Source organism: Caretta caretta, chromosome 1 (assembly GCF_965140235.1).
Source record: "Caretta caretta isolate rCarCar2 chromosome 1, rCarCar1.hap1, whole genome shotgun sequence".
NCBI lineage: Eukaryota > Metazoa > Chordata > Testudines > Cheloniidae > Caretta > Caretta caretta.
The window spans coordinates 60,054,096-60,072,707 of NC_134206.1; the positions used below are offsets into that span (position 1 = coordinate 60,054,096).

The 18,612-nt window shown below is 41.3% G+C and overlaps 1 protein-coding gene across 17 annotated transcripts in view; it reads right to left on the minus strand.

Annotated features, from left to right (window-relative positions):
* Window positions 1-18,612, minus strand: part of LRCH1 (leucine rich repeats and calponin homology domain containing 1) — a 272,083-nt gene that overhangs the window by 136,512 nt on the left and 116,959 nt on the right. For all 17 annotated transcript variants that reach the window (XR_007356703.2, XR_007356693.2, XR_007356705.2 and 14 more), the window contains exon 2: window positions 16,943-17,087. Coding sequence is in view for 8 of the 17 variants with exons in the window: in XM_075128536.1 (XP_074984637.1) it covers window positions 16,943-17,087 (145 nt within the window). In the remaining 9 variants the exon portion in view is untranslated. The remainder of the gene's footprint in view (window positions 1-16,942; window positions 17,088-18,612) is intronic.

Genomic DNA, 18,612 nt, shown 5'->3' on the forward strand with positions numbered 1-18,612 from the left:
TCTTAATGTGAAAAAGCAGAGAATTCTGGATCCTGATGCATTTCAGACTATTTGAGCAGATATGGCTGATCTGAAAACCTAACAGCAGTAGGCAACAAATTAAAACTTTTCTTGATAGTTCCTTGTAAACTTATTTCTACAGGGGACCCCTAAAAGAAGCATTAGGTTTTTTAGGAGGTCAAACAGAAAAGAGTTAAGTTCACCTTATGGAAGAAAGCCACTTATCAGAAAATTACTCTGGGAGCCTGTAGAACTAGAATGCCGATTTAGGATCCCAGGTGGGACAGGCTGTTTCCATAGCCCTGAGAGCTAAAGAGTGAACATTGAGAACCCCTTTTCTTGTCCTTTAAGCAGAAATTCTGGAAGACCTTTTGGTCTATCTTCTCCACTAAGCTTCCAAACTGCATTGCAGAACAAACATTTCTCAGCAGGTAAATCCAGGCTTTTTCTTCCTGCGAAGGAAGAACTGAGCAATCTAGATAAGAAGAGAGGAGTAGGGGCTGCAGCATTATATAGTTGGCTGTAACTGAATGGTTTATCAAAGGAATAAACCCAAGACTCTGGAAAATCATAAAAAGAAAAACAATTGGGGTAACACTTCTTTGGGACTTTTCCTTGGTGGAGAACAAAAGGAACCTTGTTTAGATTGGCACACTAAACAATATTCATTTACTCACATAAGCAGAGCAGAGAAAAGAGCAGAGGGTTAGGAACCTTCACTCCCTTCCACCTGGGGCTCAGATTGAGCTGATCAGCGGTGAAGTGCATCAGCGCATCTTTTATGCTTTTTTGTCCTCCAGAATCTAGGCTTTCATTTTAAATAAATAAAACAACTCTAGCTGCTACCTTGCTGAGACAGCCTCAAAGACATGAACCGAAATAGTCACTTTTGCAAATGTTTGCAAAACTTGGAACAATAGTTCTCGAAGTGTGACCTACCTCATTCATTTCAAAGGATGCTAACTAAGGTGCCCAATGATAACATTTTAAATGTCAATATTGTTAACATTTCACTGATCTTCAAAGCACATAAGGTGGTGAGGGAGGAGCATATTATGAAGAGCTGCATAATCTATTATGACAGCCCATTTTGTCACCACAAATGACAGGGTTTGGGAGAGTACTGACACTTCCTCCCATTATCAAGAAAGAGCCAAAGCCTCACAGACACAGAAGTCTCACTGCAGGTAAGCCAAGCATAAGGGGTCTAGCAGAGCCCAAGGTATATTCAGAATCCTCTGAGAAGGAGCTGAGTTCAAGGAGACCAGAGAATGCATGATCATATTTTGAACCTCTGCAGTCTACCGTGAGCAGCATATCATTTGGAGAGAACTCATGTTGTGAATAGAGCTCACGACATTTTTCCCCACATGCAATCTGACCTCTGCTTCCACTATGGTTCATCCTCTCACTACTGCTTTAGCTGGAGGGACTGTTCCATCAGGTAAGCTGTTTTTTTCCTTTCTTCTGACTGAGTTCTGAAGAGTGCCTGCCAAGTGCTATCTCTGGAGCAGTGATTCTCAACCTGCGGCCCAATCAGCACAGAGCTGCAGCCCATGTGACATCCTCAGGGCCATACAGGTAGTATTGGATGCGGCCCACAATGGTAAATAGGTTCAGAACCACTGCTCTGGAGGAAGCCAAGGCTGTCCCAATAGCAGGAGTTCTCACAATATGAATACAATGTACCATAGCAGCAAAGGGTGGAAAGCTGCTACAGGAAACATACTTTTTGAAGTTCTTTTTTTAATGTTAGGGTTCTCTGGAACTTTTTTACTTCTTTGCATGTTCAGTGATGCAAAGAAGATGACGTGCAAATGGGCCACATGGGTCATCCTCCTGCATCTTTCCAGCAGCAGGGTGGTATTCCAACAGAGAGCCTGGTTACAGTGAAGGAAGAGCCACAAAGAGAGAAAAGCGATTCTTATTTTGTTCCCATACTGCTAGTAATTTTGCCAGTCAGAGAGAAAATACTCTTTGGTCTGTTCTGAGCCGACCAAGCCATAGACATACATTTTAATTTTGTTAAACTGAAAAATAATAAATTTTTAAGAGGCTTGTAAACTCAAAATACCTTACTAACAACAAAAAAATGGTTAAGGGATTTCTCCACCCCCCCTCTCCAACTTTACATCATCTCTTGGTACATCTCATTTTCAAATTAGCATCCAGTGCCCTTCCAGCGTAAGGAGTAAGGACTGGCATCATATTGTATTGTATGTAATATATTGTGTTGTACTTCAAATTGAACAATTTTGCACTATTGATCAAGAGAAAACCACTGAAATCATTTAAATTAAAATCATAAACAAGGATTTAAACCCAGTAATGCTTAAGAACAAGGCTAGTGCATTAACCCAATAAACCAACATCATTTCAAAAGATACGTTTTTTAACAAATGTTGTGGTGGGCCAGCACATTCACCAATGCAGGTTCAGTTTTCATTTTAAGTAGCTGCTTGCTCTCAACCTTGACCCACCATGCATTTTAAAAAGAGCGTGTGGGGTGGGGGTGGGGGTTGTTATGAAGCACCTAATAATTGTGCCCATTATTTCTACCACATGATTTCCAAGCTCTGGCTACTGATCTATCTGGTGGCATGTATCTATCTATCTATTTGATGGCATGTAGAATTATAGCCCTGGGTCTGGTCCTGTATGTCACAAGTTAAATTCTCTCCCGCAAATGCTCATTAATTCTCTAGCTTACATAAGTTTCACCCAGAATGCACATATGCACCTGCAGTGGGTTATTGTTTAACTTTAGATATGAATTTATAGATTTTTAAATATAAAACCATAAATCAAGAGTCAACGAAGGCTGCTGTTGTTGGAAAAAAGATGACAAAACATGCTTTCCCAGAGTAAAAGCAGCAAGCACTCTTTTGTGGTGAACACAGTGATTTTATTTCAACCGGTGGTCAATCATTATTAACTTCTTCTTGAAAGGGATATGTTAAGTCTGAACATTGGCACAAATCATCTAGCATTCACTTCTTTTAGGCAGTAGGAGCCATACCCAATTTGTTCTAACCACATCTGCCCAAGAGGTCTGTAGCTGGTCAGTACTAACAAATGGCCGATGAAAAGAGGCTAGGGAAGAGGACAGCAATATAATGAATCTGGTGCTGGAAAACAAGTTGTGACTAGACTAGAGTAAGGCTGCTCACTGTTCCCCATTTCACTGATTTCTATATCACATGAAGAAAAGGAGTACTTGTGGCACCTTAGAGACTAACCAATTTATTTGAGCATAAGCTTTCGTGAGCTACAGCTCACTTCATCGGATGCATCGGATACAGACTAACATGGCTGCTACTCTGAAATATATCACATGGAAACTTGAGAAATTCACTGAGAAAGATCATTAGAAATAAATTTACAAAAAGTTAATTTAGGAAATAACAAAGCTCTTAGAGGGAACACATTTCCTCCTTCATCGTAAAATAATTGTCCTGCTGGTAGATAGCGCAGGGGTGGTGGATTGGCACAGAGAATAAAAAGGAATCATATTTAGACAGGGACACCTGGGCAGATTCAATTCCCGTCCCTCCTCAGCTATTTTAGAGATGTTGGGGGAAGTTTGGAAGTTGGGAGTGACAGGAGAAGGAGACATGACTCTTAGTTAGCACTAAGTAAAAATGCTAATTTACATTGTGGTTTAGAGTTTTCTCCGGTAAAGTTCCTACGAGGTATGCCACAAAAATCTACAGAGTTGTTTGCTTCTCAACTTTTGGTTTTCCAAGAAGCTGAAGATTTTTCATATTCAAAACACCTGGCTTTCTTTTCTTTACAGGTTAAAATCCTGTACCAACTACCATTAACTTTAATTTACATTCACACCCTCTTAAAAGCTATTTTAGTCACCCTCTCAATATATGTCACTGTTCAAGCCTCTAAAGAATGAACAATTTATGCATGACTGTATTTTGAGAACCCAAGACAGATTTCATTTATAATTGCATTAAATGTCCCAAATTCCCACATGGATCTCTCACATTTGTCTCCACAGCTTCTTTTATCCAATTCTGAATCTTGACATCTGCTCCAAAAGCTGTATATTAAAATCATTATTTATATTTCTACAAAGTCTTGTATCCAAAAATTTCAAGATACTTTACAAATATTTTAGTTTCAAAAAACCCTGTGAAGATAAGTAAATACTTTTATCCCCTTTGTACAGGTCAGGAAACAGACATAGATGTTAAGTGGGATGCTCAAGATCACACAGAAAGTCCGTAGTAGCCATAATCGAATCTAATCCTATGCTTTAAAGCAGAAGACAATTATTCTCATGAAATTATGATGCCTAAATCCAACCGTCTCCAGAGTGTCAGTGTTCTGAAAGAATGACTATAATTTTTTTATATCCAGAGCCACATCTTAAACTGAAAGGTATACAGAAAGCAACTTTGGCTGAGATTTCTAAGCTTGATTTCAAATGAACACAGATCCAACAAAATTACCATACACCAGCAACACAAAATAAAAAAGCAGACCAGAAAAAAAAAGCAGTTTTGGAAAGGCTAAGAATAAAGACAAGAAGAATATAGCAAAGGCATATCACTGCCCTGAAGAAAATCTATTGGGAGGAGAGTATAATGCAGTTTTGACTACGTACATCTGTACTATATTTGCACTGTTCCAACCAAAGACTATTTTCCCATAATAGCTACCCAGAATACAAATAAACAAATTCATTTGCTTTACACTAAATCATTGAGAGGCTGAAAGCACAAATACCTAATAATAAATGTAGAGCACATGTATAACATCACCATGGCAACAATGGCAACAACAATCTCCTCACTCTTTTTATTAGCACGTTGAAATGATACTTAGGAACCATAATTAATTTCTTCCTATAAAATATCCTCAATTCCCTCTTCAAACTGGAGTTGAATATATGATATTCATGTTCAGTAAGGACTGCCTAAAATTTAATATTTCAGAGCACTCAATGGTGAGAGTGATTAATTAAAATAAAGAACAAATAGAAAATATGATAAAATATATCTGGAGTTGGGACAACGGGGTCAAATTTCAGTTCCAGTAATCGTACAGCTCAAGGACAAGAAAACTACTCAGCAACACGGGGGAAAAAAGTATAAGGGTCAAATTGTGTAATTAAAATTTTAAACTTAATTTGCCAGGTTCCTGTGACTACAAAATGACTTTAGAGAATTTGCCCTCAATTATTTAATAACAGTGAGTAGAGCAAGAGGTTGGTAGAATAGGATATATAATAGGAAGTCAGAATGGGAAGCAGAGTTTACTTTCACAGCACCATTAAATTATGGATGGTAAAATATACCCTCATTATTGCTGAAAGTGCAGAAACAAGGAAGGGTGCATAGACACACCAAACAGAAGAGGCTCTGTTCCATCAGTGGAGCCAGTATATGGAACAGGAAAATTTATTTTGATTAAACAAATATTTCCTTTCTCTGAGTTATAGGGTCCAACCGCCTTTCAGCCTGCATGCAGCTACATAGGCAGAATCAGACCTGTCAGTCACTGATAAGGGAGGGCTAACATACCAGCTAACACAGCTTCCTTAGAAAAGGATAATCCCCCATGTGGACTAAAACTTGTTAATAAATACACTCTATAGCAATAAACAATGAATTCCTATTGCACAGAATAACTTTATTGACCAAAATTTGAATGAACCTAGAAGGAATTTTTATCCTACTGGTCAAATAAATGCTTCAAACAAGGGAGGGTCAGATCTGTGGACTTTAACTCAGAGAAAGGAATAAATAAATGTTCCTATTTTCTTTCATATACAAGGTCCACAAACCTATTGACCAATGGGATTTTTATAGCAGTTTGCCTCAAGGAAGATTCAATCTAGCAGAACTATACACAAGGTTTTATGTTCCTTCTCTAATTCTGCAAGCAACCTGCTATCAAAGCCAGCTTCTTCCTAGTAAAATGTTGAAAAGGTTTGAATAACCAGGTGTCTACCCTGCAGATCTGGAGGCTCCTGCTGCTCTTAGTAAGTGGGCTTTGAGGCCAGTTGAGGGAGAGGCTCTTTGACTTGCATGCTTCATGTATGTACCATCTCAACCACCCTGAAATGGAAGATTTTGAGGTTCTTTCCTTTAAATGCTGGATGGTAGAAAAGGAATAGAACATTACACTTGTGAAAAACCTGTATGTGACAGATAAAGATCAAGTGGGCTCTCTGAACATACAATATATGCCAGAGCTTCTTTCTTGGGTCAAATGGAAGAAAGCATGTGCCTATTACTCTTGGCTCACCCTTTCAGGAGGAAAAGGAGGTGGGATGTTGCACTTCAAGTGTGATGCAAACAGGTCTACCAGCAGGACCCCAAATTTAACCATTAGTAACTAAAACACTTCTAGATGAAGACTCCACTTCACTTGATCTAGCTGTTCCCTGCCCAGCCAGTTTGCCATAATGTTTTTTTTCTGCCTTGAATATGTAGAGCAAAAAGAGATGAGAGTTTCCCTTTGCACAGAACATCAGAAGGTAGGCTTCCTTTTTTAGGGTTGGTGACCTTATACCACCCTGTTTGTTGATGTAGAACACTGCATTGGTGTTGTCAATCATGATTAGGATGTGGGCATTGTTTACCCATGAAGAGAGGCTCCTGAGTCTATAGTGAATTGCTCTGAGATCTAACCATAGTTTAGTTTTTACAGTGCCTAGCACAGTGGGCTCCTGGTCCATGGCTGGGGCTTCTAAGCACTACAGTAAAACAATAGACTGCTTTTACTCTTGCTCCGTCAAGTGCCTGGTACTAAATTCATCTTCATGTGAGCTCCCCATCCTCTGAGTTGGGTATCAGTGGTAAGCACTATTCTTGTCCAACTCAGGTAAAGGAAATCACTTCTTGAAATTATGAGTGTTGAGCCATCACCTTAAAAGAGGTTTTTAGACTCTGAAGAAATTGGATTCTCCTGGTAGGATGAACTGGTGTAGGAGATCGGGATAGCAGCAATGACTAAAGAGGTCTCAGATGCACTCGGACTCATTGCTGTGTCTACATATGACATGACCATCCCCAATAATTACATCAGGGAGTGGCAGATGGCCAGTAGCCTCTGGGATATTTCAGAGGCTGCTGGCCATCTGCCATTTTTTCTGTCTCTTGAGAAACAATCAATCAATCTGTGGGAATGTGTGTCAATTTCCAACCCTAGGTGAGCTATCTGCAGTGTGGGGTCTAATTTGCTCTTTTTTTCCAATTTAGAATGAAACTTTGGTCCTCTAGGTTCCCAATTACCCTTGAAGTGCTTTGTACCAATTTGTCTTTGGACAGAGCCCTTATCAGAACACCAAGGAATGGACAGAGTTGAATCCCCACCCCACTTCCTGCCTGAGGGCAGCTACCAGGACAATGGGTAACTTTGTAAATACTTTGGGGAAGAGGAGATGGCAAGGCTAAATGGCAACAAAATGTATCCGAAGTGCTGGGATCCAAAAGGTAAAATAGAGAAATTTGCAGTGAAATTCTAGGGATGTGAAGGTACACATCTCTCAAGTAAGTAATAATTTAATTTCCCCTTGCTGATTGAAGTTCACCCTGGTGGTAGTGTTTCTATCTTGAATCTGGGCTCTCTCAGGAACTGGAGATGCTTCAGGTCCAGCACAGCACTGCCACCTCATGATTTCTTCTTAATCAGAGGGAAAAATGGAGTATAAACCTTTCCCCTTCCTCCCCACCCACCTTTTAGGGAGCAGGAGTGGTTCTACTGACCCAATTTCCTGATGGTCTGGATTTGCTGATCCAAGCTCAGGAGACCAACTCCATGAAGGTCCCTGCCCGACCTGGATCTGCTGAGGTATACAGGACTCCTGGTTGCAGAATACACAGAGATCTCCAATTCAGGCACTCCACAAGTGGGGTGCAGACGACAGCATACATTCATGCTTCACCCTTCTTTTTGACCTGTTCCCGGCACACTGGCAGGGACCCCTGTAATGGTGTCTCAACAGTAAAGAGGAACTGGACCCTTAAATCCGTATGCAGGGGAGGATCAGAAACACGGCTACAGAAACAAATTTATGGCCAAAATCTTTTTTTAAAAAACACTTTTGCTCTCCATCAGGAATTCCAATAAACCTTCCCGCCACTATGGAGACAGAACAAAAACCTGGCGGGTTCTTCAGTCATGTCATGACTTCCCCAATCACTGACTTAAAGGTCTAGTTCTGCTTCTGTAGCTATTTTCAGAATGAGAGGTCATTGATGGATCTCTGGACCTTGCAGACAAGAAAGAATATCAAGTATATCTTGTTTATGGGCCATACTGGGATCCGCTGGAAAGTGTCCTGCAGACTGATAGTTAATCTTGGGGAATTCTGTGCTATCTGAATCAATGAGTTGCAACAGCAAATTGGCGCAGGGTATTAGGCAAAAATACAAGCCATTATAGACCACATTTGAGAACCCAGTAGCAATTCAAAGCATGATATTTTGTAAACTAACGAGGGCTCTACTCTACTGAAAAATTGAGAATTCAAGACTTCCAATGATTTATAGTCATTTTTTCTAGTGCTAGTGGTTCCCAAAATAATATGATCTTGTAACCCACATTATTTAAATTATATATGCATATCTGCAGTATCTTATACGAGGCAAACCCGCAGCCAGACCAGGGCTGCCCACTCAGCTGCCATGACTCACTCCTTCAACAGAGACACAGAGTCATCACTCAGGCATGCAGCATAAGAACATAAGAATGGCCACACTGGGTCAGACCAAAGGCCCATCCAGCCCAGTATCCTGTCTGTCAACAGGGGCCAATGCCAGGGAGTGATCCTAACAGGTAATGATCAAGTGATCTCCCTCCTGCCATCCATCTCCACCCTCTGACAGAGGCCAGGGACACCGTTCCTTACCCATCCTGGCTAAGTCTATTAAGGGCTATTAGCCTCCATGAATATATCTAGTTCTCTTTTTAACTCTGCAATGACTTATTCCTCCAACAGAGCCTGTAGTGACTCAGCCCTCAGGCATGTGGAAGCAGCCTATCCCTAAGCAGAACCTGGGACAGATGACCCCTAGGCTCTGGTATTTCACCAACACAGAACTGAATATTAGCTGTTTCATCCTTGTTCATGGCCTATTCTGACCTTGCTCCTGCCCAATTATTGAGCCACTCCAGTCCCGCACCCACCTCCTGTTCCTCTGACACTTGGACTCACTCCCAACTGGCATTGGCCAACATCTGGATTCCGGATTCAATACCAGGTTGGCTTGCCTATTGACTCTGACCTCGGTTCTGACTAACAGCCTCTGCCTGGACACCGGTTTCAGCACTTCCCTTGTCCCAATCCTGACACTACACCTAGCTTCAACCTCAGCTCCAGCCATCAGGCCTGACTATGTGGAACCAGAAGCTGAGATATTATGTTTTTAGAATAGTACCCTGGTCTGTGACCGAGTCAGTCTACTCCTGAATTTCAAATCTGAAAGGTAACATTTTCAGGAATTTCTTCTGAATCCACAATAAAAATTATATAATTTTTAAAACATTCCTTTTAAAGTTTTGATTCTGGGTTGCTTTTCTGAAACTGTGTAACCCAGTATTGCCAACTCTCACGATTATTTTCCGAGTGACAGAATTTCAGAGGGAGCTGGAGCTCGTCTTACGATGACACAAAACTCTCTGGCCCCCTTGCAAAGTTTAGCCCTGAAGGAAGCAGAAGCGTCTCTTCCATCTCAGCTCGCTGTTCTCACAGGTGAGGAGAGAGCAGAGTGCCCCTCACTCCTCCTCCCTTCACAATGGAGACAGCTCCTCATCCCTTTCCTCTTTTTCCTTGGCTGCAATACCCACCCCCTGCCTGAAAGGGAATTGAAGAGCTGTAGCAGCAGAGGTGGACATGGGGGAAAGGGACAAAACTGACAGGTAGGTTGGGAGACAGACAGAATTGGTGTGACAGGCAGATGTGGAAACTGAGGGGACAGGATTGATTTGGAGGCCAAGGGGGACAGAATTAATTGGAGGGCAAAGGACAGTTATGAGGTTGAGAGACCTGCAGCAGGAGCCAAAGTCACCATATTCAATAAATTTGGGAGAGTGGGCAATGCATCATCTCTCTCCCTCTTTCTCTCACACACACACAGGGGATAGGTAGGGAGAGTTAAAAAATCAAAAATCAAGAGAGACCCAAAAACAGTATAATCTTTCTTTTAAAAAAAAAATCTCAGTTTGGGGGTAGGGGGGGAAATCTCATGATTTTGGAGGATCTAACTTCTGATTTTTGATCTCTCTTCAGGTTGGCAATACTGATAACCCAACAAGATCTTCCCTTCCTTCCGCCACAGTGTTGCACTATTTACGTAACACAAACAATCATCATCTTCACCTCAGGTTTTTTTTGGTCCCAAGTGGTTACAACACATGACATCAATGAATAAGGAAGCAGACACTGCCCGATATCTGTAGGATTTTACATATAATACATATATGCCTTTTGATCACTCTCTCAGAGAACACAATAATGTACTTTCTTTCAACCCAATAGTTTTTTCAACCAGTAAAAACCAAACTACTGTTTGGTTCTGTAACTGCTGTCCTGAATTTGTGGCAACATGTACAAGTCACACAAATTGCACTATCAATGCTATGTGATCTCACTATAATTACTAGATGCAATTACAAAATTTATTATGTAAACTTTATATTTCTTGAGACTGCTACCTATCATGTTGACCAATACTGTCTCACTGATTTCTGGTACTCGCCCATCTGTGTACATCTATCTCTTGCCCCTTGTCTCATACTTAGATTGTAGGCCTTTGGAGGCAGGCACTGTCTTTTTGTTCTGTGTTTGTAATGTACATTGACTAGCACAATGGGGCCCTGGTCCATGACTTGGGATTCTAGCTGCTACAAATAAATACAAATGTAATACAAATAAACAATTATGGATATATCTAAAACTATAACTAACTGTAGCACCATTACAAACTACAGGTGATCATTTTAAAATACTGTCGCTCCTGTTAGAAAACACATTACTCATGTTCTGGATAACTGCCCAAACTAAGAGCCCTGACAGCCACCAAAACTACTGTTCAGTAAGAATATGACCAGAGCTTGAAAACGGTCCTTAATACTTGCAAGCCTGAAGACTAAGTCTGGCAGCCTTGGTGAAAAACGCTCACACCACCAAGCCCCGTAAGGCCTCACACACTGCAAAGTCACACCTATTTAATATAACTATAGGAGAGTGTTATATCTTTACCTCCTCAGCAACAAATCTACCCTCACCTTGTCTCCAAATAAAGATAACTTCTAACATACCCTTCACCCCCATTTTAATCAATATTTTTTCTCCATGTGGGCCACTCTGTTCATTCTCACCTCTGGGGGAAAAGGCAAGGGTTCCAAATTCTCTGCTCCTCCCTCCCTCCTTTAACAGAAGAGAAGAGAAGCAGCACCTGTGCCAATCTGTTTCACTGCTAACATCTGTCTACAAGAAATGACTTCAGGCCACTACTTCTTTTCTCCAATACCCTTCTGCTCCTTTGAAACCTTTCTAAGAGGGAAAGTAGGAAGAGTGACTTAAAAGAGCAAAATGCTTACTCCTACAGGACAAGTGGTTTTTCTCAAGCCATTTTCATTATCCAACAGTCTAGTTAACTTTAAAACAATTACACTTACATACTTTTCCCAAATACCTTATTTGGCCCTATTTTACCACTCAGGAGTATTGTGAGGATTTATATCTCTAACTCACTCTGAATACATAAAGTGATAAGTATTAATACATTATTTATTTAGCATTATTTCAGAATGCTTTCTATTTTTAATACTGTAGAACCAGAATAAATTTGGTATCAATTATTCTGATTAAAGTCTTTTCAAAAGCTAAATATCTGGTATATCCACAAAGCATTTGCATAAATGCAGGATAATTACACAAGTATTGTAGGTACTTTTTCCAAACTGTAGTGTTTTAGACATGAATGCACAGAACTTCACACTTTTCTGAAAATGGTGAACTTCACAGTATTTAATGCAGTTGTTTTCTAAGGGAGACTATATATGCTGTAGGAGCCAATAAGACATTTAATGCTAAGTTTAATTAAAATTAAAAGAGTGCATTTGCCATATATAAATTTTTGTGACTACAAAATCAGCAATGTGAGCCATGTGAAGTTTATTACGGTCATAATAAAACTTAGGAGAAAAGATCAATGGATTGTTGCTGTAATTAGCTATCAAGATTTGATTAGACAAATCCAGGTAGAAAAGAGAAGATTACTTACCTGTAACTGGAGATTCTTTGAGATGTGTGGTCCCTGTGTGTATTCCACACATGGGTGCGCATATGTGCAATGCACATGAATCCAGAAGTGTTTCTTAGCAGTGCCCATTGACCAACATGTGCATAGTGCATCCCCTCATGCTCCTAGCCGAGAGGCTAATAGGTAGTGTGGGTCGACATTTCTCCAGTCTCGTTCTTACTGTTGTGGAATCCAGTCCGAAGCAGAGGGGATGGAAGGCGGGTAGTGGAATAAAGATAAGGACCACACATCTCAAAGAACCTCCAGGTCCAGATAAGTAACCTCCTCCTCTTCTTTTAGTGATGGTCCCTAGGTGTATTCCACATATGGGTGACTCACAAGCAGTGATCAGCATGGAGGTAGGCGCAAGGATGCCAGTGGAGTGCAGTCTGCAGTACAGCTTTGCCTACGGTGGCATCTATAGCTTCCGCTTGCATGATGGCGCAGTGCGTTGTGAAAGTGTGGACAGTGCGCCACATTGCAGCACAGTAGATATCTTGCCAGGACACCTCCACTAGTGAGGCTGATGTGGCGGCTTGTGCTGGTGTAGAGTATGCTGTGACACTATCAGATGGGAGCGTGTTGGATTGGTTGTAGCTTTTGCAGATGCACCCCGACACTCATTTGGAGATGCATTGGTGTGAAAGGGCTTGACCCTTTGACCGCTCGGCAATGGCCACAAATAGCTTTGGTGATGCGCAAAAGGGTTGAGTCCTGCGTAGGTAGAATGCCGATGCATGGCAGATGTCAAAGGAGTGAAAAGCTCTGTCAGTGGGGGAAGCATGTGGTTTGAAGCGGAAAACCAGCAGATGGATGCTCTGATTTAAGTGAAATTCTGACACCACTTTTAGGAGGAATTTGGATTGGAACCATAAGGACACTTTGTCCCTGTGGAATATCAGGTAGGTGGGGTCCACCATCATGGCCGCTAGTTTACTGACCCATCTGGCTGAGGTAATGGCTACCAAGAATGTCACTTTCATTGAGAGGTGGCAGAGGGAGCATGTTGCCAGCGATTCAAAGCATGGCTTCCTGAGGATGGAGAGAACGAGATTAAGGTCCAATGGGGGTATGGGCTTGAGTACTGGTGGAAAGGTGTTAAGTAAACGCTTCATGAGGAGAATAGCGGTGGGGTGCATAAAGACCAAGGTGCGTCCACAGGAGCAAGAAAGGCACTAAATGCTGCCAGGTGCACTCGTATAGAACTGAGGTGCTCGACAGTCATCGAGGACGACTGGAATAGACACCATGTTTAGTGAATGATGGGGGTAGCGGGCCCATATTGTGAAGCATTTCCATTTAGGTTGGTAGCAGGCTCTGGTGGAGTCTCTCCTGCTTTGGGTAAGGATCTGTCGCATGGGCAGTCTATCTTTGACACCCATCCAAAAATCAAGATGTGAGGTGAAGAGAGCCCAGACGGGGATGACAAATATTCCCGCACTCTTGTGTGAGTAAATCAGGGAGTGTGCAGAGGCAAAGTGGTGTGCAGGTGGAGAGTGAGGAGGTCTGTGAACCAGAACTGATGGGGCCAGAATGGGGATACAAGTATGACAATGGCTCTGTCCTGTCGAACCTTGCGTAGCACCTGTCATAGGAAGGGAAAGCCATGGAGGGGGAGAGTGTCTCCCTGAGAGCTGTCCTCTGTTGCTCCCCAGAAAAATAGCAGGGCAGCTTTCAATTCTTGGGAGTGGCAAAGAGGTCCCATAGGGGAGTGCCTCACTTTGCAAAGAAGTACTGGAACATGGCATCGTGTTGCTCCCACTTGTGATTGAGATAGAGTGTCCTGCTGAACATGTTGGCTATGGAATTCTGGCTTCCAGGCAGATGTGTGGCTTGAAGCATCACATCGTTCTTGATGCACCAGTTCCAAAGCTGGACCAACAAGCAGAAGGAAGGAGACCTGGCACTGCCCTGCTTGTTGATGTATTCCACTGCCACAATGTTGTCGGAGAACATTTGGACATGGAGGGCCTAAACAAGTGGGAGGAAGGCCTGGAACGCTAACCAGTCTGCCCACAGTTCCAGCACATTTATGTACATCCTGGCTTCCTGTGGTGACCACACACCCTGACCTGTGTGTTGGTGTAAGTTGGCTCCCCACCCTGTGAGGGAGGCATCCACTGTGATGGTGGCCTGCAGTGTGGGAGGGGCGAAGGGAATATCAATCATAATCTGGGAAAGATTGGACTACCGTCTGAGGAAGGCCAGCACAGTCTGGGGAACGATGACCCTGGCACCCATAGGATCTTGGTTGGAAAAGAGCTAAGTTTGAAAACAATGCATATGGAGATGTGCGTGTGGTGTCATGTAGGTGCAGGCTGCCATATGTCCAAGGAGGGAGAGACAGCGGTGGACTGTGGTCTGTGATGCACATCTTTGAGGAGGGCTGTCAGCATTGTGAAGTGGTCTTCCGGGAGAAAGGCTTTCGCATGACAGAGTCAAGCTACACTCCAGTACAGTTGATCTCCTGTGTAGGCATCAACACTGACTTCTCCTCATTGACGCAGATACCCCTATTTACAACTATATGCACTAAATGAAAGCTACACTACTCCCATAGAATACTAAGAGCACAAAGGAACAGGGGTTCTGACTCAGGCCATGTTAACAGTGGATTAACAGTGAGGCGGCAAAGTTTGCAGACAATACTAAACTGCTCAAGATAGTTAAGAACAAAGCAGAATGTGAAGAACTTCAAAAAGATTTCACAAAACTAAGTGATTAGGCAACAAAATGGCAAATGAAATTTAATGTGGATAAATGTAAAGTAATGCACATTGGAAAAAAATAACCACAACTACACATACAACTAATTTAGCTACAACTAATCAGGAAAGAAATCCTGGGAGTCATCATGAACAGTTCTCTGAAGACGTCCACACGGTGTGCAGCGGCAGTCAAAAAAGCGAACAGGATGTTAGGAATCATTAAAAAAGGGGATAGAGAAGAAGATGGAGAATATCTTATTGCCCTTATATAAATCCATGGTACGCCCACATCTTGAATACTGCATACAGATGTGGTCTCCTCATCTCCAAAAAGATATACTGGCATTAGAAAAGGTTCAGAGAAGGGCAACTAAAATGATTAGTGGTTTGGAATGGGTCCCGTATGAGGAGAGATTGAAGAGACTAGGACTTTTCAGCTTAGAAAAAGGAGACAAAGGGGGGATGTGATAGAGGTATATAAAATCATGAGTGGTGTGGAGAAAGTGAATAAGGAAAAGTTATTTACTTGTTCCCATAACATAACAACTAGGGGCCACCAAATGAAATTAATGGGCAGCAGGCTTAAAACAAATAAAAGGAAGTTCTTCACACAGCGCATAGTCAACCTGTGGAACTTCTTCCCTGAGGAGGTTGTGAAGGCTAGGACTATAAAAGGGTTTAAAAGAGACCTAGATAAATCCATGGAGATTAAGTCCATTAATGGCTATTAGCCAGGATGGGTAAGGAATGGTGTTCCTAGCCTCTGTCTGTCAGAGGGCAGAGATGGATAGCAGGAGAGAGATCACTTACAGATTCATAGATATTAAGGTCAGAAGGGACCATTATGATCATCTAGTCTGACCTCCTGCACAATGCAGGCCACAGAATCTCACCCACCCACTCCTGCGAAAAACCTCTCACCTATGTCTGAGCTACTGAAGTCCTCAAATCGTGGTTTAAAGACTTCAAGGAGCAGAGAATCCTCCAGCAAGTGACCCGGGCCCCATGCTACAGAGGAAGGCGAAAAACCTCCAGGGCCTCTTCCAATCTGCCCTGGAGGAAAATTCCTTCCTGACCCCAAATATGGCCATCAGCTAAACCCTGAGCATGTGGGCAAGATTCACCAGCCAGATACCCAGGAAAGAATTCTCTGTAGTAACTCAGATCCTACCCCATCTAGCATCCCATCACAGGCCATTGGGCCTATTTACCATGAATAGTTAAAGATCAATTAATTGTCAAAATCATGTTATCCCATCATACCATCTCCTCCATAAACTTATCAAGTCAGATAGGTCTTTTGCCCCCACTGCTTCCTTTGGAAGTCTATTCCAAGACTTCACTCCTCTGATGGTTAGAAACCTTTGTCTAATTTCATCTAACCTAAAAAACTCAGCCAGTAGTCATCAATACAAACTTGATCATTACCTGTTAGGTTCACTCCCTCTGCTAGCATCTAGCATTGGCCTCTGCTGGCAGACAGGATACTGGTCTGGACAGACCTTTGGTCTGACCCAGTATGGCCATTCTTATGTGGCGATAAGAGGGAACTTGAGAGGCATCAACCTGCACTATCTATTATATCCTCGGCTGGGAGCATGAGTGGACGCACAACATATGTGCGGGTCAATAGACACCGCTAAGAAACGCTTCTGGACTCAGGCACATGGCGCACCTGCACAGCCACATGTGGAATATGTGCAGGGACCATCATTCAAAGCAGAATCGATGCTTCTTCATATCTTCTGTAAGAGCTTATTTTTATTTTAGCCTATGATGTATTCATATACATAATTAACAGAGGACAGAAAAATCCTACTAGCAATTGGCTTCTGCTTTATGGAAGCTAATAAAATGAGCAACATAGCCGGTGATGTTTCCGAAGAGATGCATGGAAAACATAGAGAGAAAAAGAGCCATCATAAGTGACAACATACAGAAAAAACAGTAAAGTTAACTTACCTTAAATTTAAGTAAGTCAGCATTTGTAAATTCACTATGGCATCTGGAATAATTTTAATACAATTGTGGTATAAATTTAGTGTTTCCAGTGACACAAAATGGCACAGCTCCATAGGAACATCAGTTAATCTATTCTTGGACAGATCTGAGGAGAGAAAAAAAAAAAGCAAATTTTTGAAACATCAAAAAAATATACTTTAAACAGATATATTTCATTATTAAAACAAATATTGCCATCATAGGCATAAAAGAGGGAACTATTGATATTTTTCATAATTCAGAACAAAATTATTAATAACCCCTAGAAGCTTGAAATTGAAGTCTGTTACATATTGAATATGAAATATCAAATATTAAATTGCCTGTTATTCAATTTAATTAAAATAATTATTCACTGGACTCAAGATGTTAAGAAAAACCACCATCATATTAGATTTGAAAGCATAACTTCTGAAATTTGCACTTTATAGCAACAGAATGTATCCAAAGATTAATACCAGCTGTGTAGATACTGATTAGCAGCTGTTATCAATAAGTCTATCCACTTTCTAATAGTTATAGAAATGTATTCCTTAATAGTAACCAATATTATATTACTTAAAGGCACAGTCAATGTTAGTTTGATCATTTGTTTTCTGGGATTGATGTATAACTTTTTCAAGAACAACAAATGAAGAGGCAATACAGTAAGTATACAGAAGGACTGTCTGATCCATCAGGCAAAAGGCCATATCTGACAACAGGTAAAGATGTTAAAACTCTTCTGGGAAAAGACTGTCTTCCTAAGCGTGTGTACAACATATACCATAGTGAGACCCAGATCCTGGCCAGGAACCTATAGTTTTACTGCAATTCTAATTATTAATAAAAATAATGCTATAGTTAATTTATTTGAAGTCCAACTGGATTGCCAATTACCTATACAACTCCTTTGCTGTTAACTTGAAGAACAAAATATTTTAGGTTCGTAGTTTTTTGTTTTGTTTCTTGTTTTAAGAACACGCAAAGAACACATTGGTGGGAAAAAATGTAATAATAAAGGTAGCTTAATTCTGATCAAACCTGTCAGTGTCTTTAAATACAGAAAATTATGTCCAAATTTGACAGGTACCCAGTTCATAAAGTACTGAGTCACGCGTGCATGTGTGCAGCAACATTAGTTAAACAAAAAGGAGTGGCACTTCACATGACATCACTCTTCACTGAACAGTGCGATAAACCTTCACCATCCTGACTAGAACAAATAGACTTTTTCTACTACATCTTGCTAACAGCATATGCTTCAAATTCTGGTACCTCACAAAAAATGAGATACACAAATGTAGCAGCATCAAGACTGCAGCTGCTCATATTTCAGAGCATTCATGCTTCAGTACTAACAGTATGACTAATATGCTCCCTCCTACACAGCTGAATAGCTACTGTGCTTAACCCCTCAAGGAAAGTAGTTCTTATTTCTGAAGCAAGTTGCTACAAAGGTCTTCCAAGTACCAGATTTTACTTCTGACTGAGTTTATTATTTTGTCAACACGTTTTTAGAGTACATACTGATCGTCTTTTGTGTAAGGCCATTTCTTCACAATTAAAGAAGATGAAACTTGATTATCCAACCCATTCTTCTGGTTCCTGAAAATTCAGTTCCTAGGTTTAATTTCAGCACACTTTACTCC